The sequence below is a fragment of the Delphinapterus leucas genome, chromosome 8 (assembly GCF_059928025.1).
Source record: "Delphinapterus leucas isolate spDelLeu-1000000601 "Yukka" chromosome 8, BTC_Dleu_Yukka2, whole genome shotgun sequence".
Lineage (NCBI taxonomy): Eukaryota > Metazoa > Chordata > Mammalia > Artiodactyla > Monodontidae > Delphinapterus > Delphinapterus leucas.
In genome coordinates, this window is record NC_143136.1 from 66,463,558 (window position 1) to 66,487,864 (window position 24,307).

At 35.6% G+C, this 24,307-nt stretch overlaps 1 protein-coding gene across 1 annotated transcript; it reads left to right on the forward strand.

Moving 5' to 3' along the window:
- Positions 1-12,925: 12,925 nt before the first annotated feature.
- On the forward strand, positions 12,926-14,595 carry LOC111172815 (small ribosomal subunit protein eS4, X isoform-like). The gene is given in 2 exon segments (XM_089916743.1): positions 12,926-13,611; positions 13,614-14,595. Coding segments are annotated over 2 exon segments (846 nt in total). The 5' UTR covers positions 12,926-13,496; the 3' UTR covers positions 14,345-14,595.
- Positions 14,596-24,307: the final 9,712 nt, after the last annotated feature.

Consider the following 24,307-nt stretch of genomic DNA (forward strand, 5'->3'; position numbering starts at 1 on the left):
CACTTACTTATCAAGAAAACAATATACAATACTTTCCTGGTTTTTCAATTGTTCATGAATTGCCCTAAGTTTACAACATTTTATTGTATTAAACAAAGTTACCCAGGTTTGTTAAAGTAGTTCTCAGGCCTTTTTAAATATTAATGGGCAAAAAAAGACCAGAATATGGAGCTTTTCCCCAATAGTTTGGACTATTCTAATTCTTACAGAATGAGAAGCAATATTCCTTCAGCTTTTCAAAGGTCTTCAAAGTGTAAGAGACCACCTATTAGCTTTTATGGTATTAGCCACCTCGTGTATCTTTACACATGCATTATACTAGTGAATTTTAAAAGAAATGGGGATTGATGGCTCTGTTGTCTTACTTTTCTTGTATGTGATTGGGGAGAATGTTAGGTGTGCACACGTGTACGTGCATGCATGCACACACACGCGTGCACACACACACACACGACTAAATGCATTTCTAAATGAATATGTGGATTCGTAAGCTTGCATGGAAATAAGAGATTGCCTGAGTAACAACTCTTCCTAACTAGCATGGTGATGGTGCATCACAAAGCCCCAGGATTTAAGAATGAAATAGACACAATTCCTGAAATCGGCAAGAATCGGTATATGACACCAATGTTTAGTCAAACACCACCAAAACAATTGGTCTGCGTGTTTTCTTTGGTATACCTGTTAGAGATCCCTCATTTCCTTATTAGACAAAGTAATTTCAAATTTCTGTTGGTGGTTTACTATGACAGATTCTCATTGTAGCAACAAGAACCAATTTCTCATTTATCTAGAGCTCAAACATGATTTTCAATATCCTGAACATAAGAAAACTAAAACAAATTCTATTTTCTATGTTTCTATGCTCAGTATACTACATATATGTACGTGTCAGAAGTTCAGTACATAGGAGAAGTATAGAGGGATGTTATCTCTCTCTCTCTGCCCACTGAAGTCTAAATGATTTAGAAGTTAATGTAAACTAAAGTGCACAAACTTGATTTTCGAATTACTCTCAGATAAGGAATAATTGTTAACTATTAAAATAAATATTAACATGAGAAATGGAAGAGTAAATTTATAAAAAGCATATAAAGTATATAGAAAACATATAAAACTATATGCAAAAAGCATATAATAGCAACACCATTTAGTGTTGGTGTACAGTTGGGGAACAGTGTTATCATTTGCAATAAGACAATGTAACGATGGAAATAATGATTCTTATGCATGAAGAAAAGCCTAAATGGATTTCCACTTTGCTCAATAAGGCAGAATGGCATGCACTGTATTTTGCTTCCATGAAAGCAATTAACACATTTAAAAAAACTGGCCATTTAAGTCATAAACTTTACCTATTTGGAAAATTGGTTAATTTAGTACAGATTATTTTCCAACTGTCCTAGACAAAGTATTACTATAATGTTGCCATGTGTCTAATACTATGGAATAAAAATAAGACCTTTAAAATCATTTTGCAATTTTATCATCCTTATACTCTTCAATAAAACTGATACAATTCTATTTAAATTTTAGAATAGGCGATAAAAATGCAATCATATGTTTTGTTTCCTAAGAAATGCCAGGTTAAAATGAAGAAATGTGATTGTTTTGAATACTCAATTATTTTGAATATTTTCCTGCTATATGTTATAAGTTATTTTCTTCTTTTTTCTATTTCATAGGCACCAGAAGTTCAGGAGGACACATATAGTGATAATACAACCTAAAACCTACACATGCGATTTTGAGATGACAACAGTTATTTGTAGATTTTAGACTATGTTCCATACTGCTAGACTGAGTACGACATGTTTGCCCTAACATCTTTTCCAAGCTTACAATATGGTCTCTAGTTTCAAGTGATGACAAAGACAGACTGGTAATCAGAAAGCAGGAAATTAATTTTTGAAAAATCCTTAAAGATTCCTTTGAAGTCTGATGTAACATCACCTCTTCAAGTACACTAACTGCACTTCCTTCAATGATTTGTTTTTACATTATTCTATTTACTCTTTAACTTTCTAAATTTAATTTGAATTGCACTTACACAAATGCATTTTTCTATATACACCCAACTATCCAGACCATGAACTTACTAGGTACATGCTGCTGAGATTTGAATGGAAGCAGTATGGCTCGAGCAAATGCAAAAAAGACTTCAAAGTTCTGAGTGAATTTGCATAGAGACATAAATTCTCCAGGATATTCAAAGCCATAAATTTGCTGCAGGACATATATAGCTCTCTCGTGGCTCACGGAAGCACAACAATTCTCTTTATTTCACATTTGTCTATTACCACGTTTTCTCCAAGAATCTTCACAGGCTCTCCTTCTTTGCCCGCACTGTTTTTATTTCTATATTCAGAATGTGCTAACGGGTAGCGGTTGCATTTACAAAGTTAATAGTATTGGACAAGCTAAATGAATTTTAAACCCAGTTCTCTCCTCCTCCCTGTGCCCTGCCTAGAACACACGCAGAGGTTGGGAGGTATAAACTATGGGCACTACCTGAGTTAAAAATGAAATAAAGAGTTTTTGCTTTTCAGAATTGTTGGATTAAATATGGTTGACCATAAGAAAGATTCTATTTGGCTGTTTGAAATATATGTATGTATGTATACATACAAAATATATATAATTTATAGTATGCATAACAATATATATAAATATATGTAAACATAGGTATTTCATAACCTATGTGTGTATATATATATTTATATATAATTTATATATATATGTTTATATATATATAAATTATATACATATGTATAAAACAAAAGTAAACAAATACGTTGTTTGGACCAGAGGACAGAGGACAGCATTTTCCATTCAACATAAAAAGGAAATAATTGATTTAAAATATACCCCCTTAAGCTTCAGTCATTACTGAAAGTTTCAAAAGAGAATTTAGAAGAAAATGGCAGTTTATTTGTTTTTTAAAAACTCATACCAAAATATGAATTTCTTTTCCTAAATTAATCTCGGGATCCTGGATAAATGTCACAATGTCCCCATAGAGTGATAAAGGGTGAGAATCTGGCCCTGGATGACTACTATGAAGTGATTTCATAAATATTTCAAGTAATTGTCTTTCACTGTTTTAAATCACTGTTTTAAATGGCCATCCTCCTGTTTTGGTCTACCTTCCATGCTCCCCCTCACCCCCCATTTAAAAATAAAAGATATTGTTGCCAAACTGCCAAGCCTTAATCATTATAATAAAATAAACACCCCCTTTTCAATGCAAAAGAAAGTTTATCTAAACGTGTACTAGCTCTTTGTACGTAAGCTGCATAAAATTCACTCCAAAATATCTTATGCAAATATGAAAGCATAAAGCAGTTATTTCATGGCTAAACATTATTTTGCCTCTTCATCTTTCCAATTTATTTTCATACACGTACAACCTATAATGTAGACAGATGCACACTTGATGCAAATTAAAATAACATTTTTCCCATCAGCATTGTAACTGCTGAATTGATATATTTTAAAATTTTAATGATATAGACAAACAGTCTGATCACGATGCTTTAAGTTTATTTAAAAATATGCTTTGGAAATAAAAAAGCAATATGAACAATAAAAGTGAGTACACATTTGTTTGGTTCAGGTCAGACTTTTCTATGATGTGATCACACATTTTACAAAAGTGTGAAATTTCGTGCATGGAAAAAGAAGACTTTTGTCCTGCCTGTGACATTTATGAGGATCACTTCACAATCCAGATTTAACTGAAAGGAAAAGTCATAGTAAGTTGAACATGTTGAGTTCAAAATAGCATTGTCTAAAAAGTTCCAAAGAAAATTAATAACAATTATGAAAATTAAAGTATTTAAAGGATGGGACCCCCAAATAAATTATTTCTTTGATAAGATGTTTAACGATGAAATATAGAAAGAAGAATCTCAAAACTGAAACCCTCTCTTAAAATGAAATGAAAATATAACTTATTAAAACTGTCCTTATGATATCATGTGGGGTATGAACAAAAGAACTCCATTATTTAGTTCCAGATACCTCATTTAAAATACATTTCTTAAAAATGTGAAAATCCTCAAAAAGTTGAAAGTCTTGATATTCAGCTAGATGTTTCAACCCAGACACCTCTCTGCAATCAAAAACTTTCCTCAAAATGGAATTATTTAGAAGCCCCAAACCAATTTTTTCTCTCATGACATTATTCCATTGGAACAAAACACCTACGTTTCAAATTGAGACAGCATTAAGAAGATTTAATAAACTAGTTAAGGGAAGCTGAAAATCGAGAACACCCTGCCAATTTCCACAATGAGTTAAAATAGCCAATCCTCATCAGTGTCTTTTATAGAAATAAAATCAGGCGCATCATGAAATCTGTCACCATACCTGCGTTTACTTTAAACGACTACGGCACACACGCTGTTAAGATCTTCACTCTGAGAAATAAAGCACACTTCATGTAACTGCTGCAAAACACTGCTGCAGAGGAGCCCAGTGCATTTTTTGGGGGGGCAACCGATCCAGCCTTTCCACCAGCCCTGTGACCTCTGAACTCCCTTCTGCCCCCCTCCTCTCGCTTCTGCAGTCAAAGCCTCGGAGCTGGTCTCATTTGCATAAGGCTCAGGCAGCCCTCCAGCAGCTGAAACGGAATGCTGGGTAAGGAATTGTGGAACTGCGGTTCTGCCAGAATACCTGAATCGCCCGAGAGCTGGAATACGCGATGGGGAGTGGGCACCAACTGCGCCGGGCTGTCCGCATCACACCCTCCCGCCTCCCCACCCCACCCCCGCGTCTATTAATGGATAAGTGTTTTTTAACTCTTTGTTTTGGAGTGCTGCTTTCCCCCCTCCCCACCAAAAAGAAGCTGTCAGCAGCGACAGTGGTAACCAAGGAAACTCAAATAGTCAAATACTTCATTTAAATACATGTGGAAGGCCAATTTAAAATTTTCATTAACTTCTCTTGTTCTTGAAACATAGCTATTTTCTTTTCCCTTCGAATACATAGTACACGCATAATCAGGGACATAGGGTATTTCTTTTTGTTGTGGTTTAAACAGCATCTTACAGGCATACAATTATTTGAGTCACTATACAAATACATGAAGTCACCGGTAATTCTATAAAATGTTAAATGTACTCTAGTGCCTTAGAGAAGATCATCCTAAACGGTGTCCAAGAAATTAATTGTAAAGAATTTAGATCCCACGATGCCTTTAAAACAATACAGCAGTAAAAATGCAGAGCAAAGTTAAACTATGTGTTTTAATGTAAAGATTCATGCAGCAGTAATGCTTGTATGTCTTTGACAGAGATGTTCAGTGTTGTGCTATTATTTGCTAGAGTTATTTCTTCCTTGTCTTCCTACACACAGCAATCTCTCTATTTAAAACATAAACTCTCTTGCTCATAAACCTAAGAAGTGGTTATTTTCTAGATACAGAAGGTCATGTGTGTACATATTTTTATAAATACCCATGAAGGCACATATTCTTCTTTTCTAAATGGTGAGTCAATGGAAATATGCATCATAACATAATTAATCAATTCTTCTTTTTTAAATTAAGCTAATTTGTTTTCTCCACGAATGAGTGAATATTTATGAAATAAAAGGTTTAATGCAATAATATTTTCCATCTATCAAAAGAAATATAACATGAAAAATAAAAGGCACACAACAGATTACTATAGATATATACTATATTATAGTTAAATATAAAATGCATTATTCTGGGAGATAGCATTATTAACATTTCAAAATTTTCTTGGTTTTAAAATTTTTTATTTAAATAATTAAATATACTAAACCTCTTGCAGTGCACTGAAAGACATCAATAGATTTTGAAGGATATATCATCCAAATCATAAGACACAAACTATTGCAATACAGGATTTTTTAATACCGGAAACATTAATGTGAAGCTTTTTATTTGAGCTATTTGTTAGTAGTATTCAGCTTTATGTTCTTTCTGAATCATAGAAGATTAGAAATTATTGAATGATTTTTAACCCATAAATTTTTAAATAGAATAAATAACTTTTCAGTTTACTATAATCATATAAATGTTTCTCTATCATATCTGACTACATCAGCCATTTAATTGAATTGGGTCAATTCAAGTGCATCCTTCATATTACACACTGTAAATATCTTGCAAAGTTTTTGTTTCAGGCAAAACACACATCAGATCATCCTAATTTAAATCCAATCAAACACAAGGAAGTGTAGGAGTAATTTATAAAATCACTGACCTGTTCAAATAGCTGTAGTCTTAGTCCTTGCACTCTTTATTCATTAGAATCCAAAATAAATTGATTATCATTTTATAATGTGTGTCAGCATCACCGAAGGCACTGTTCTTCCTGGTTCAGCGGAATCTTCTGAAATTTGCCAGCCCTGTGTTTTATTGCTGGTACCGTATGCTTTATTGTTCAGCGACAAGAGCTTCACTCTGCACAAAGACTCATTACCTACTGCTTGCTGCACGGCATCAGCCTCACTGAGGCTGCCTATATGTGATCACATGGGAGTTTTGTCTGAGAAAGCCAGGCATGCCACTGACTTCACTGTGTGTATGGATATTTTTATCAGCTGAGGTCTGCTAGGAGGAAGGAATAACAGATTAGGAAGCTGCTCTAAGTCATTAATGCAGCACAACTTATGGAAATCCCTTCACAAGATTTTTTTTTATTATAGAAAGCGTTTGAGCAGGCATTCAAAAGAAGTTCACTAGATTTTATTTTAATAAGAGGCTGGATAATAAGTTAAGGAAGGGGAACTAGCAAAGAGCTATTTCCTACCTTCTGCTTTCTGAAAGTACTGTTGTACAAATGTTATTAAAGAGCCTTGCTTAACTGAATGATTTGACAGTATGTTTTAACCTTTAGATTGCTGGTGTTTATTTTTATTGGAGGAGGTTGCTCTCTAAAAGGATAAGTGGCTGTTTCCCTAAAAATATCCTCAGTGAAAATCTCAATCACTAATAGATACAATATATGAATAAAAATAAGATATAATATATGAATAAAAATATGGATGTTCTAATTATTTTTGATAAAGTAGATGAGAGGGTGAGTCTCTTTTATTGATGTATATAAGTGAGTAGATGATTAATTTATCTTCTCAAAAGATGACACATCCCTAGAACAGCTGACTTAAAAGAACAATGAAGATTTCAATTTAAAGATCTAAAGGACATGTGGTTCATATTAATTCTTAAAATCTCAGTAACTTATTTTAGACCGCTTACTTCAATAAAGCATATGGTTTACCTTATCTGATTTCAGTGTTAACAAGTAGTTTCAGAACTGAGTACTCAACATTTACAGGAATTTTCTGCTATGTAAATATTGAATTAATACATATACACACACACATAGGTATAGTCAGATTATCTTTCTGAAATACATTTAAAAATAATTACCTAAAATTATTTCTCAACATTTGAAAATGGATTGTGTATTTCCAAATGAAAAAGCTATTTAATAATGGGAAGTTGATGAAAAAAATAAACTTCTTATCTCTTTAATAATCTAAATTGAATTTGTAACTGAAAGCTTGTTGCTTGTTAATCTCAATGGAAATCCTATGACAAGTACATGCAATGTGCAACAAAGAGCACAGAAAGAAAAGTCAGAAGCATCATAAATGAAGATCAGAAAATAAATTTTCTGTACAGTTATATAGTACATTTTAATAGTGTTTGTAAGTAATACAGTAATCTTAAAAATAGTAAATCTATATACCTGCTTAAACCTTCCATTAATGAGAAGTTATTTTTTGGAAATAATTATAACAAAAATTTTTGTGTCAATGGAAATTTTTAAAAATAATTTAAAGCCAGAATAGGCACATGTGGCTAAATATTTTAGCCAGTCTCTAAATACAATGATTTAACATCATTCTTTATAATATTTTTTGTAGTGGTAGCATTGATTTAGAATGTTTCATGACTTAAATAAATGCCTTTTCATGGATTTTTCTTAACATTGAAAAAATATTCAGATATGTTTTAAATGCCACCATTTTAATGCATTTGTTCCAAAATGCTCAAGTTCCTTTTTCCCCCTGCACACAAGAGCTACACTAAAGCTGCAAAACCTTGGGGCATTAAGAGGAAAAGGAAAACAGAGTGTTTCTGGCTTATAGTGTACCTCTGGGTTCTTAAAGATATGTACATTCTAGCTAATATCTTTGATGATGTCATCATGTTAATGTACAAGGAAATAAACAAAAGGCAGCCATTTTTCTCTTACTGCATCACTTCAAAAACAGTGAAATAAAATGGTTGCCAAATGGAAGGAAAGAATCAGTAGAAAACTGTTACTTCCAAATTCTTGGGATAGGGAGGGGCAATGGGTGTGAAATTAGAAATAAAAATCCATATATGTGAATTTTGTATGAATGTATGTAAAGAAATAATTTACAGTAAGAAAGAACTATAAATAAATACAAGGGATATAGAAATAGCTAGCAATTAAAACAAATCAGTAAAATAATGTCTCCAATGGAAAGACTATAGTCTGTAAACAATGTATTAAATGTAAAAGCTTACTAAATTCATTAATGTTGAAAAAGGTATTTAAAGGTGGACAACATAGTTGGAAAGACCTAGAAAGAGACAAAATGATCATGAAACAGTAATAAGCTTCCCAGGTCTACTATTATCTTAAATGACCTTGGTGAGTTATTTTATCATCTTATGCCTTATTTGTCAAGTCTGCAAAACAGGAACAGAAAAATTTTTGGAAAGCATGTCATGGAAATATATAGCAATATTTTTATACTTCAGTTCCCTAAATTAGTTTTATTCAAGCATTGTCCACTAATATTAGTAAAATGAGAAAAAATGATGTAAAATTCTAATGATTATTTAAAAGAATTTTTAAATGCATTATCCTAATAGCCAAGACAAACAGATATAATAAGTAGATAGGACTTTTGGAAACAAGAGGCAGTTTTTTCCTAGTACATACAGAAAAAAAATAGAAATGAATTTAGTAAGTAATTTGAAACAAATCTCATAAAACTGCCTCAGGATTAAAACAAATTATAAAATATACCCATCCTTCCAATCAAAATTCTGGAACTCTGTCAGCGACATGACAAGAGAATTGTAGTAGAGTTTCTGATTCTCACATTACACAACGAACAACAGTGCCTCTGCTTATACAACAGTTTCATCAGCCAAGAGTTCTTTAAATTTGAAATTAACAGAGAAACACAAGATCACAGCTTAAAGAAGGAAATTCCATTCAAGATTAAAAGGACGTTTTAATTTACTTTGTATATTAAAAGCTGCGAATTCAAAAAGATATGTCAGTTCTTATTATTGACTCTTAGTAGCTTGGCTTTTCTCTAATGACAAAGAGGCATAATAGAATCATTTTGTCTGCCCCCCTTTTCTCCAAAATAACTAAAGCTTGTCAGAAGTAATCCAGAATGTTTGCTATCCAGCTCCTGCAGTAATTTGGGCATAGACATGCTAAGTGGATGGTCTCTTGAAATTTCTACTGCATGAAGGAAGATGGGAAAGATTAACTGATACCATCACCTGTGTTTTCTAGAACTGTATTAGTTGGCATATATATATTAATATATATTTATATATAAATATATATTAACATATATTAATATATATATTAATATATATATATATCAGTACCTCCTGTTGGATTTACCCTTGATAAGGCTGGATTTTCTTGCTACCTTTATCCTTCTTTACGGTATGTTCAGAGAAGTCATTAAGTTGGCCATGTCAGCCTCAAAATCCAGGACTAATTCAATTCAATTCAGCAAACATTTATTGACAGTTTACTGTGTACCAAGCTCTGAGACAGTTGCTAGGGATATAAAAATGAAATATACATTGTACCCAAGAAGATTGTAGTCTATCTAGGTTAAAAAAAAAAAAGTGCTGAGCAAGTTACGGGAGGGTGGTAAAGTAGAGATAATGTTTTCTAAAGTTTGAATATTTTGTTGACAACATGCATTATAGGTACAATCAATACAATTTCTTTTCAATATTGTTTCCTAAAGTCAGAAAGTCATTACTATAATTAAAGTCATTTATCAAAAGACTTTATCTATCATTTATCTAATCTCTATCTCTATATCTATATATTACATATAATGGCTACATATTCCTATGCTATCCTTCTCATCAAGAGGTTGAATCCAATTTCACTTGCCTTTACTCTAAGCTAGTCTTAATGATTTGCTTAATCCAATAGAGGCTGCAGAGGTGATGTTTTAGAAATTCCAAGGTTAGGTCCTAAGAAACTTTAAAGTTTCTACTTGGGCCTCTTGGAGCCTCTTGAGTCTTCCAGGAGCCTTGAGTTGCCATGTAAGAGGATTAATTACCCTAAGACTGCCTTGGAGAAGCCACATATAAGCACTTTGTTCAAACAGTCCAAACCGAGCCCAGGGTTCTGGCCATTCCTGATGCCTAACACATATGTAAAGCCACCTTGGACCCTCCAAACCTACCCATCCACCAAACGGATATTATGAAGTGACCCTAGTTGTCACTATGCAGAGAATCACTGAGCTGAGTTTTTCTCAAATTCTTGTCCTACAGAATTCATAAGATGTAATAAAATGGTTGCTGTTTTAGACACTAAGTGTTGTGGTAGTTACTCGGCAATTGATAACTGGAACCTATTTACATGTGTATGACAGAGACAACATAATAAACTTAAAAGTACATGAAATGACTGTCTGATACATATATTCAGTGAAATGGATGAATTTAATGGATGCATTAAAAGAAAATACAACTTAGGAGGGCAGAGAAAGAAGCAAAAAAAAAAAAAAAAAATTCAGGGTGTGTCCAAAGCACATAAGGACTGATTTATCTAAGAAGATTGTATTGCAGGAATGGGGTTTCTGAACTAATAGGGAAGAGATTGCCTCACTAGCCAGGAGAAAAGGGAATTCCCAGTAATGGTACTTTGGGAAAAGCCCAGAAACATGGGCATGAGCTTTACTAACTACAATGAGAGGACTCTGAGGAGGTGTTTTGGGTGACAGGAGATTTAGGCATGTGTTGGGAGGTTGAAGGAGAAAAGGAAGTCTGGTGCCCCTTCTTGGAGTGCAATGAAGCTTGAAGTGAGGAGATTTTTGCAACACATGAGATGCTGGGAAGTGACCAAGGCATAGGAAAAGCGGTATAGTCAAAGTGATGAATAAAGAAAGCCACTTTGGCAGTTGAGGCGTGTCTAGACTCGTAGAGCACCAAGGCAGCATGGAGGTTGAGGAAGAGGAGTTAAGAAGATATGATGAAAGCCTGAACTAAAGGTGACAATTGAGGAATTCGTCAAAAAGAAAGAAGGAATTTTATATTGGTTGGATAAGCCAAGCTCTGATCTCATTTATAGCCTTAAAAGTCAATGGTTTTATGATTCAGTTACCAATTATATATGACAACTAGAGAGCATTTAACTAGTTTAGTTAGACAGATTTAGTAGTTGTACGGGTATTTTGATTTGTATTGGCCTCAGTTTGTCTACTTTCAAATATTGTGAAAATTTGTTAATATCAAATATTGTTAATGTTGTGTTTGGGAAGCTGCAAAAGACTATAAAACGACAAGACCTTCCTTAAATACAGTACATAGAGGAGACCATTTATATTTCTTTCTGCTGTCTGATTCCTAAGTTGGGAAAAGACAAACATGTCTTAATTCTGCAAAGATTAAAAAGATAGATAATTTTGGATAATGCAAACTAAGACAAAACACACCCCACCCCGCAAAACCACACACCATTACCTATCGAGGTAAACAAGCCTATTGGAGTTTTATTTTTCTGATTCTTCATTCTATCTGGATATTAGACTACCAAAGTAGCAGATGCTAAGTTAAGCAGCCAGTGAACGGCCACTCAGAATGATGCAGGTTAAAGGGTAGGAATAGCTCTATAACTGCTGCTGCTGCATATACAATATGTACATAAATCATCTGAACGTGGCTGTAAAGAAGTCTTTATGCAAAGTGACCCAGAGAAGAAAGTATCTAGGTTTCCCCCCCACCCTTCATTCTCTTTATCACCACAAAGGCATTAGAAAACAGCATTTATAAAGAGAAAAGAGTAAATGAGGCAAACCTCCTCTCTGAGAACACAAAGGATACATTTATTTCTTAGTGACCATCAGAGTTGATTATAATGATTTCTTCTTATTAATGAATTAGATGTCTAACCAGAGACCAAAAATATGGAGTCAAACAGCATATGCAAAAGCAAACGTGGACTGAGCAGGTAAAAAAGAAAAAAATAATAATTTAATAGGACCAGTGGCTTTTCCATGTCAATGGGAAGGTTACGTCATAACTAAAAGGGCTACGACACTGCTTTGGAGTTCAAGGCACAAGAAAGAGTTTCCTATATTTTATTTCACCAATACAAGTCTATAGATACTTGGCTAATAGATTGAATCTACTTTGATTTGTGTAACAGACACATACAGAAACAGTTTTGGCATATTATTTACCTGAGTTTGTTCATTCATTCATTCATTCATTCACTCACACGTTTATTCATTTTACATTCACTGAATACTATATGCTTAGGATCTGGTTTGGTGCTCTGACAGGTTAAAGAGATGAATAAGTCACAGTCTTCAAGCTAAGTGGCTTTCCGTCTAGAGGTAGGGACCTATATAAAGAGATAGATACAGCATAATGGGATACATTCTCTAACTGAAAATTATATAAGAACATAAAGACGGGAGTGAATAAACTATATAAAAATAGCTAACAGTTATCAAACACTTAACCAAGACTGAAGTGTTTTACTTTACGTGTATTAATTGATTCACATAAGCATTGCAACAAGCCTATGAGGTAATTACTTTTACCATCTCCATTTCATTGATGAGACAACTAAGGCATAGACTGGTTAAGTGACTTGCCAAGGTGACAGAGTCAGTATCCAAATCCAGGTAGTATGGCTTTAATGCAGTGTGGCTCTACTGGTATCATGTTACTTAAGGTAGTCACAGTGGGCTTCATAGAGGAGGTGACACGGAAAATAAATCTTAAGGGATGAGTAGGAGTTCTTTTGTGGAAAAGGAAAAGAGTATTCTGGGAAGAAGAGCTATAATATATACAGATTCTGAGGCATGACTAATGTATATGTGAAAGAAACTCAAAATTTCACTGTGAAAATGGTAACGTTATTTGATCTTGATATGGGATTGTGCATTTGTAATGCTGGGTTGTTTGGAGTTCAACTAAGAATCAATTTGTACTTATAGGGGATGTTTAAATGGCTTGACTACAACTGTGTTTTATTAGGTAACTCAGGAGAATGAATTAGAGAGAGGGACTAGAAGAAAGGAGACCAAATGAGACAGTTGAAATATCCTAGAAAAAAGTTATAAAGCTCTGAATGAAAACAGTGGCAGCCCTGGGGATGGAGAGGAAAGATATTAAGGAAATAAATCAACAGATACTTAAGTGGGAGTGAGGGGGAACCCTGAATCTAGGATTTTTAATTTAGGAGACAGTATGGATGATGGTACCAGTAACCAAGGATAGACATATAAGAGGAACTCTTTTCGTGCCTAGTGCAGCTATGGCTTGTGGTCCCAAGGAGCACCTGAATTGTGTAGAAACTCCAAAGCATTGGAGAAACTGACTAGTGTGTTTGCTCGTTGTCCATCTACAAGTCCCCACAAGCTGAAGGAATGTCTCCCCCTAATCATTTTCCTAAGGAACAGACATAAGTATGCCTTAACAGAAGATGAAGTAAAGAAGATCTGCATGCAGGGTTTCATTAAGATGGATGGCAAGGTTCGCACTGATATAACCTACACTGATGGTTTTATGGATGTCATCAGTATTGACAAGACTGGAGAGAATTTTCGTCTGATCCATGACAACAAGGATCGCTTTGCTATTCATCATATTACACCTGAGGAGGCCAAGTATAAGTTGTGCAACGTGAGAAAGATCTTTGTGGGTACAAAAGGAATCCCTCATCTGGTGACCCATGGTGCTCACACCATCAGCTACCCTGATCCCCTCGTCAAGGTAAATGACACCATTCAAATTGATTTGGAGACTGGCAAGATTACTGATTTTGTCAAATTTGACACTGGTAACCTGAGCATGGTGACTGGAGATGCTAGCCTGGGAAGAACTGGTGTGATCACCAACCAGAAAAGACATTCTGTTTCTTTTGATATAGTTCATGTGAAAGATGCCAATGGCAACAGCTTTGCCATCTGGCTCTCCAACATTTTTGTTATTGGCAAAAACAACAAACCATGGATCTCTCTTCCCCAGGGAAGGGGTATCTGCCTTACCATTGCTGAGAAGAGAGACAAGAGACTGGCGGCCAAACAGAGCACTGGATAAAATGATCTCTAGGTGACATGATTGGGAAAGTCTTTGTACTTAATTAAAGATAATAATACATTAGAAAAGAAAGGAAGAGGGCTTCCCTGGTGGTGCAGTGGTTGAGAGTCCGCCTGCCGATGCAGGGGACACGGGTTCGTGCCCCGGTCCGGGAAGATCCCACGTGCCGCGGAGCGGTTGGGCCCGTGAGCCACGGCCGCTGAGCCTGCGCGTCTGGAGCCTGTGCTCCGCAACGGGAGAGGCCACAGCAGTGAGAGGCCCGCGTACCGCAAAAAAAATAAAAAAATAAAAATAAATAAAAGAATAAAAAGAAAAAAAGAAAGAAATACAAGAGGAATATCAGATATGGAGCCACTCAGTGGTAAATATTGAATGTCTACCATGCACCTGGCAAAAGTACATGGTTCTAAGAACACAAAGATTCCTTCTTGACCTCTGAGTGCCCAATGCCTGGCAGAGGAGCTCACAGACAAAATCGATTACCTAGATAAACAATTCCCTCCATCACAGCTAACTTTTAAGAGAACAGAACTTCCCTCAGTGGCCTGATTAAAGGTAAAGAAAGAAAAACAACTTCACAATCAAACTTCAAATCTGGAATACCATCAATTGAACTTAATTGTGGTACTCAGATAAGGAAACTATTATTAAAGTGTTCTATGCAGATTAAAATCATGATCCAGATCACAAAATCCACCTCTGCGCTTTATATTAAACATACGACATGAAGAAATACAAGAAACAAATGAGATTTATCCTTTAGGCAAATTTTTTAATGAGCTTAATCCCGTGGCTTGCTATTAATGCTAGTGACTGGTTTCTTTGAAATGAAGCATGCATTTTCTTCCTTGTTCATATAGTCGGCTTCCTGTTTAGTATTCACTATTCATGTCTGTTTTATCAAAGAGCACTATTACATGAAACCATGATCCAAGCATGTTTGGCTCTGATTTTTATCTCGGGAGGGAAGGAAATTATACACCCTTATAATACTAGTATATGATTGTTATGTACACATGTGATCATAGTGCATATGTGTTCCTTCGTATTGGAAGGTGGTGTTATTTAATTCGGTCGTTAGGCTAAAGAACCTTGTCTTAGTCACATGTGTCTTAGTTTAGAACATCAACATGCCATTGAAGAAAAGCCATTAGCCTTGTAAATAAACAGTAAAAACAAGTTCTGATCACAGTCTCATTTAAACTCTAGATATTCTAAGAATTTCTTATGTGGGATTAAGAATAGAGAGAATGGTAAATACATTTTATCTGAATACTATAACTCCTGATAACTTTAGCCAACAACTGGGGATACCACAGCTATTGCTACTCTTTCGAAGCCAAAGCAAGATTTGGATCTTTGCCTCTTTAATTACTGATAGTTATCTATGGAACATGCAATTATGACGGCTGAGACAAAATTGGGCATTATATTGCTACTGTTTCCCAGCCATTCACAGTGAGGTGACTTTAAGGTTGTCTACATATGCTTATTACATTTTATTTATACAGTATTTCTTTGACCTAGGACACCTATGGCTACATTATTCCATTTCCCCTTTATTTTAATTTACTATATTCTATGGCCACTGTGGAACCAGGTGGCAGCAATAAATTTATGGTTTAATGGGCTACAAGAAGAATGAGGTTTTTAAATACAAAGCTATTTCAAGAAATCACACAATAATTAAAACTTTAGGGGCTTCCCTGGTGCCACAGTGGTTGAGAGTCTGCCTGCCGATGCAGGGGACACGGGTTCCTGCCTGGTCCGGGAAGATCCCACATGCCACAGAGTGGCTGGGCCCATGAGCCATGGTTGCTGAGCCTGCGCGTCCGGAGCCTGTGCTCCGCAACGGGAGAGGCCACAGCAGTGAGAGGCCCGTGTACCGCAAACAAACAAACAAACAAACAAACAAAACCAACTTTAAATTACCTAAATATACTTAATATATATTTATCAATGTAGTAGAATATCAGATAGCCATTGAAATCAGTATTTTGACTATGTAAAAACAATACATATGCTTAAAAAATAATTAGTGAAGAAATTTCCCAGAAATATAAAGAAACATGATTACAACTAATATGTATAGAAGAAGACTGGAGAGGAATTAAAGGAATTAAGTGACTATGTGTGAGTTTAAAGCAATACACACACTATAGGCTCAATATTTTAAGTATCTATAAGCATAAAATAATTAGAAAAGTAGAATCAAAATCATAAAAAATAGTTATCTTTTGGACGTTAAGTAATAGGTGATTTTGATTTTTGACTTTGGCTTTTTCTATATTTTACAAGTGTTCTGTTTCCTGTTACTGATACAATGTAAAATTAATAACATTAGAACTTTTATATTAAAATTAATTATGCTAACTTAATTTAATGGTAAGAAAGGCATTTAAAAATAAGGATATATATATTTTTAACATCTTTATTGGAGTATAATAGCTTTACAATGGTGTGTTAGTTTCTGCTTTATAACAAAGTGAATCAGTTATACATATACATATGTCCCCATATCTCTTCCCTCTTGCATCTCCCTCCCTCCCACCTTCCCTATCCCAACCCTCTAGGTGGTCACAAAGCACCCAGCTGATCTCCCTCTGCTATGCAGCTGCTTGCCACTAGCTATCTATCTTACGTTTGGTAGTGTATATATGTCCATGCCACTCTCTCACTTTGTCCCAGCTTACCCTTCCCCCTCCCCGTATCCTCAAGTCCATTCTCTAGTAGGTCTGCATCTTTATTCCCGTCTTGCCCCTAGGTTCTTCAAATAAGGATATTGTTCAAACAATTTCAACTGCTGTAAGTTTAAGCCTTTAGATATGAAGGAAATTGAACTCTGCCTCCACACTCCACCCTTAGGCTGCATTGGACACGATGCCATCCTGTCTACCAGCTTTGTTAAAGATGTGATTTCTTTTGATTGATGAACAGATTCCTTTTCAACATTTTCTTTAAGGAACTACATACTGCACTGCTTTTCTAAATTCACTTTTGAGGTACTGCAAAGAGATTCACATATCTACTCCCATGCCTTCTCTCAGTGGCAGTGGACGAGAAGGGGTGACTGGAGGTGGCACAAGAAGGTCTCAGTGAGTAGAGTAACCCTACTTCTGACCCGGCTGCTGAGCCCTACATTATGATAAATTACTTTACTTGCCTGGAGGAGAGAGATTGTATTTTCACAAAAAATGGTAAGGGCACTAGAGCTAAGAGATACATGTTTAAACTGGAAGAAGACCTTGAGAATTAAAAAAGAAAATCTACAGCTGGGCATTATGTAGTTCCGGTTGAAATTTAACAGCAGAAAAATTGGAAAGCCTGAGGTAAAAACATCTAATTGGGAAAATATTGATGCATTCATACTAAATTTTCCTTATGCGTGGAGAGTGCCTGCAAAGCAAATGTCCAGGAGTGGAACTCTTGCTTTCTTGCTATCCCAGAGAGAAATGATGCTAAAACTTCTGAACCTAAATATACTATTGTCGGTTTTGTTATAGTTATTAATTGTATACTGGAAAAGAACCAATCATAACATAGTTGGAGAGTGTTTCCCAGGCAACAATTTGAGGGGCAACTTTTAATCTGTAATGACCCCTACATCTTTAGCTATAAATAGAAGAGTCTGGAATAGAAGCCCATTCTCAGTCCACAGGCCAGTATTAACTGTGAGATGGTCCTCTGATTTCTTATACTCTTATTTCCTCCATCAATCAACTCTTGCCTCCCCTTTAAGACTTAGCTCAAAATTGCCCTCCCTTTAAAACCTATCTCCATATCCTTTGCACATGGAGAGAAAAGGCCATTCCTTTCTCTCTCTTTCATGTGTCTTTGTTTAGTACTCTACTATCCACTTTATAACACCATACTGTATTAATGTGTCTACATTTCTAGAAAGATACCAATAAACTGGGACCTCAAAGATAAAGGCTCCACATTTTTCATATTTATATCTTTAGTGCCTACCACAAACCTTTCACACTGGAGATGCTCAATGCTGTTGCACAAGTTCTTGCAAAAATGTTTTTAGAATATAGACATAAGGTGTACACAGCTTTTATGATTTTTTTTTTTTTTTTGCAGTACGCGGGCCTCTCACTGTTGTGGCCTCTCCCATTGCGAAGCAACAGGCTCCGAACGCGCAGGCTCAGCGGCCATGGCTCACGGGCCCAGCCGCTCCGCACCATGTGGGATCTTCCCGGACCGGGGCACGAACCCATGTCCCCTGCATCGGCAGGCGGACTCTCAACCACTGCGCCACCAGGGAAGCCCGTACACAGCTTTTAGATAGCTGTCTTTATAACGTTTGATAATGCTGGCAACATGCAGGTTGTTATTCAGAGGACAGAATTATTGTTTAACACCAGCTTCCAGTTTGTGTTTTCTGAGCTTGTTTCAATAAAAAACAAATGAAAAGCTGGAGATATTGTACACACTTCCTCCTCCCACCCATCACAACAGGGTTATGAGAATTGGATCAGACAGGATACCTTGCAATTTTTCTCCTCTTGTAGCTGTTCCACAGCTGGTAACACATTTTCAGCCTTGTTAAAAATTCCTCCAACTGATAAAACGTCTTGGACCTTTTCCTCAAGTACCAATCATCATTACTACCCTCTTTGCCAACAACTTTTCTCCCTTTCCTCCTTTTCTTCCAAATACAGAAGAGATGTGCTTCAACTGTTCCCATGTCCAAGAGCAGTGCCTGTGATTTTGCACGTACTTATTTGTCCAACATAGTCTCTTTGAAGTCAGAGGTAGGTTTCTTTTAGAGTACAGACACTTGCACATAAGAGGTATTCAGGCTTTGCTAATGGGCCTTCACAAACATTTCACATTTTGGATCAACATGTCTGCCAATATGTAAGCTATTTTAAGAATGCTATTTCTGTAAACAGAAGCTTTCTACCAATTCACGACATGTGTTAAATAAAAGTATGCTAGATAGACTAAAATGTCCACACACTAATATTACATATAGAAGAGCTTTGTATTTATATTTTTTCAGCATTAAGTTCACTAGACTTTAATGGCCATTAACATAAGAAATACTTATTGAGACACTGATTGATGATGAGAATACCCTCCTGCATCAAATCTACAGCAGATGGACCAGAAGAAAAAAGGGTTTACAAAGTAGGAACTTCTTACTCAATTTTTGTCTATCACAACTGTCTATTCTTTCCTCTTGAGGCAAGGGACATACTGTGCTATGGAAAATAGTAAGATTTCAGTTTAATTGTGGTGAATTTCATAGGACAAAAGAGAATATAATGTGGCCTGTATTGCAAGAATTTTATAAATATTGGTGTTAAATTTATAGAAGAGAGAATAAATGTAATTTTATGATATTTGCAGAGAGAATGAAACCCAAATGAACAGTTCATTTTCGGTTTCGGTGAATATATTGCCAAGATCGAAATGACTTTTTGTTGAATATCAAGAGCACAGAATAAACAGAAGAATCGTTACTGAATTGGAAACGTAAGAAATCATTCTTGGAGAGGAAGAAAAAAACATTTCAACCATTCTCCCTTTATGAGTCCAATTTCATATGGCCTTTGGGAGGGTTTTGCTGGGTAACTTGAATTTATTCAATCTTTTGATGGACTTGAATTTTCTCCTGAGGTGTTTTAAATATATTTTTCATCCTTAAGTAGCCATGCAAGGAAGAAGTTTTACTGGTGGGAAAAGTAAGGCATAAATATTTCAAGTAGCCACTTTCTTAGCTTAGACTAGTGCTCTTTTCAATCAAACACTCTGGCTTTTTATTATTTAACTGCAGAAATGTATTTGACAAGTGGTAGCCCTTAGTAACTACTATAAGGAATTAAAGTCTTTCCTTTTATATGTTCGATAAATGGATAGTGTTTAAGGGGATGTTTCCTGTTCCTAAATGCACTGTGTGAAAGTGGACAGCTATAACTAAATATAAAAATAATAGCATTTTTTACCCCTCAAAGGTTTAAGCTTCAGTGAGCCAAATCATATCATAAACACCAGTGAAATAAACAGTTTAGAGATTAAAGGCAAATCACTAACAGAGTAGATCTGCAAGCCAAGCACATAATGGGAAAAAGTCTGGTTTGCCATACGGGCCTGCATTTCATATCTGATCAAGTAGTTAACCAAATTATACACAGATATTTTGAGCTTTGCTTTTGCGGTACGTGGGCCTCTCACTATTGTGGCCTCTCCCATTGCGGAGCACGGGCTCCGGATGCGCAGGCTCAGCGGCCATGGCTCACGGGCCTAGCCGCTCTGCGGCATGTGTGATCTTCCCGGACCGGGGCACGAACCCGTGTCCCCTGCATCGGCAGGTGGACTCTCAACTACTGCGCCACCAGGGAAGCGCTGAGCTTTGCTTTTAAATAGTACCTTATCACCTGATTACTGTGTTGCTTTTCTTCTTATCAAAAACAGTGATTTGAATAACTCAAGCTCAGCATGGTAGCCAGGCTTCCAGTGGTTTGGGTAGACACTGTCACAGGAGATGCAGGGGCTGCGGGGCATGAATGGAATCACTCAGTGAGAACCACATGGCTTAAGGGTAGAGAGAAAAGACAGCATAGAGCTTGGGTTGGCTATAGAATAACATGATAGACGAAGATGCAGGAAAAGAGATGGGCATATAAGGATTGTTCACAGGATATTATGAAAAGTATGTTTGAGGTGAGTGCTAAAAAGCAGTCGTAACTCCCTGATCTTCTTACTACACAGATCAGTACCATGGGTCATTTTCAAAAAAGCTTTACAGAAGTCACTAAGCAACTTCCTCTGCTCCTGGGAGTATATGTATACTATATAAAATTGACACTCCTATTAAAAATATATTTTTAGGGGAGAAGTCCATTGAGCCCATCATTTAACAAGAGGAAATTTCCAGATAAAATAATAGTTTGTGAGCTCTCTAAGACAAGAAATAGGACCTAACTATAACCTTTTGTCCTTGGATAAGGATGAATAAAAAATGATATTAGGTTTGAAAAAGTATCACATGCAGAGTAATTCCATAATATGGGACAAACAGGAGACTAGAAAGATGGCTTAAAATGCAAATTTAACACTCTTCCATTCTTATAGATCTCAATTTAGTTATATTCCCTTAAATTCTAATGTGTCAAAACTAAATGGTGACAATAGAACCTGATTTTGCTCATTAGTACAACTATTAGTTCTATTATACATCCCTTTTCTTTACTTGTAAATAACTGGGACTCCTTCCAGAGAACAGTCTGCTAATAAATTACGTTTTGTTCATTTTTTTAAAAAAATGTCAGCTTCCCAACATTTACCCTGGTCTAATGCATTTAAATGTTGTTCAGATAGAAAGCCTGAAGTAAGATACTTAATGAAAAGCATGTTCAGCTGCAACCATATCCTGTTCCTCCTAGCCTTTACCTATGAGGAGTTTGATACCATTTAGAACAAGTGATCTTAAAGGTACACCTCTATCAATAGAGATCAACAGTTAAACTGACTATTTTTATTGATGTTTCTGTCACCTTCACAGACCATGCACTGCTTTGTTTGGGGATTTTTTTTCTGGTACCAGAGTGATTTATTGAAGAAAGTGGCAAAGAACCAAAATTTTGTATTTGTTGAAAAATAATACAGTTGGAAAGAAGAAACAAAAACTCCCATTTTCCAATTCTCATATCCCATGAATTGATTAATAGGCAAAATATTTTGCTTTTTTTTTTCCTTTGCATATGTCCTCTCTCTCTCTCTCTCTCTCTCTCTCTCTCTCTCTCTTTTTCTCCCCCAAAGCTCCTGACACATCATTTTACTGCAAGTTTGTGCTGTACTTTACATCTGTTAGACAAGTTTCTAGATTAGAGGCGGCAGCCTGGGAGTGTGTAAATGTGCCTAGTTACTATTACTTTGAATGTATAGATATGTTCTCTGTCACTGGGCATTATAACGCTATCATCAGTCACTTCAGAGTATTCTTTTCAGCAGTCTATGCCTTACTAGAAGATTACTATAACGATGATCATGCCAAGATGAATATCATTATAGGTCGTCGCATGTATAGCTCCCTTCGGAGATGGAAAGATTTATCGGGGGGCTAAAGAACATTAGATAACTGAGTGTTTGCAAAATTAATTTTCACAATAGATTAATAGGTAAAATAGACACTTTCACAAACATGCTGTTACTTTTTTTTTATTTTGGTGCTTATTTATTTGTTGACTTATAATTGGCACATAACATTGTGAAAGTTTAAAGTGTACAACGTGTTGGTTTGATATATTTATATATTGTAATATGATTACCACTGTCATGTTGTTACTTTTTAAGCAAACAAGGGAGAGCTGATGATTGGGCTGATTGGGGTGAATTTATGTATATTCATGTAAATATTCTTGTATGGATATGTGTGCATGTATATTTAAGCCATGATGAAGATAAACCTCAAGCTGGTCATCTGTACCGTTCTGTGCTTTCAGATAACTCTTCATTAGCAATTATAAATTTAAATGCTTTTCAGGTCCGGGCTGGCAATATATTCATATGAGCAGGTACAAGACAGTAGCAACTGTGACAATGGCAGTGAAGAGTAGTGTATACCCAAGCGTGTTAAAATTCAAACTCTTAAAACTCACCACGCTGGCTAAATAAAATAACTAAGGGTTGTCATATATGCTACTCTATAATAATTTTTCCCCTTTAACTTTTAAACTTTCCTGTGGTTCCTATTTTCTTTTTACATTGTTAGTAGCTTTAAAAAAAATCTGTATTAATGACTTATACTTGTATAGTATTTATTCTTAAAACACCTTACTGATATACAAAACTATTCCAGCTGAAAAAAGGGAAAAACAGAACAATTTTAATAAGAATATTAACTCTTTCTGACTATATGGACTCCATTTAGTGAACTGGAAATTAACTGAATAAGAAGTCAGCTTCCATTTTCTTTACACCTCTAAACATAACATCAAACTTGAATAAATGTGGGCTCAGATAGTAAGAGAATTAAATGCAAGGCCCTAAAGGCAGAGGTTTCTAGGAATGCGCTTATAATAGAGTTTCACCTGGGATTCAATTAAATATTTAGTGAGAGTGGCTGAAAGAAAGGTTCTGTGCTGAAAGCTGTGGGGAAGACAGAGATGAATACGACACAGTTTTTGTCCTCTAGAATGTCATGATCGATGGCAGCTAACACATTTCACTTAGAGTGTGAGGTGTATGTGGTGGGGACGAGCCCCCACCTCTTTCTCCTCCAGCCCCTACAAAACTGCTTATATTTGCACAATCCTATCATCCTTTCCCCGTTTTGTAGGATGAAGCATCTTTTTTCCTGTTCAAGGCCAATACCTCTGCATGTGCCCTTGATCCCATCTTCTCCCTCTCTCTTCTCAAGAATTGTACTATAAATCAGTGGTCAACAAGTTTTTTCTGTAATAAACCAGATAATAAATATTTTAGGTTTTTGCAAGACATATGGTCTCTGTTGCAACTATTCAACTCTGTTGTTGCAATGCAAAAGCAGCTGTAGATGGTATGTAAACAAATTGATTTGTCTGTGTTCCAATAAAATTTTATATATGGGCACTGAAATTTGAATTTCATGAAATCGTTATGGGTCATGAAACGTTCTTCTTATTTTTTCAATCGTTAAAAAACGTTAAACCGTTATTTGAGGGTCATACAAAAAGAAGTAGTAGGCCACATTTGGCTCTCAGCCATAGTTTGCTAACCTTTGCTATGAATAATTGCCATTTTCCCATATCTTCAGCCATTCCTTTTCTACTTTCTTCCCTTTAGCCTATAATCACACTAAGGAGAATATAAAAAATATTTAACAATGACCCTGGACACTGACTGCTGACTCTAGATTCTGAATAGATCGGAATAGATTCCACCCTGGAATCAGAATAGATAAATCTGCCTATCGGATCTAGTAGGAGCCATAAGCAACTAGTGAATAATTTCAATGTGTATAGGATAAAT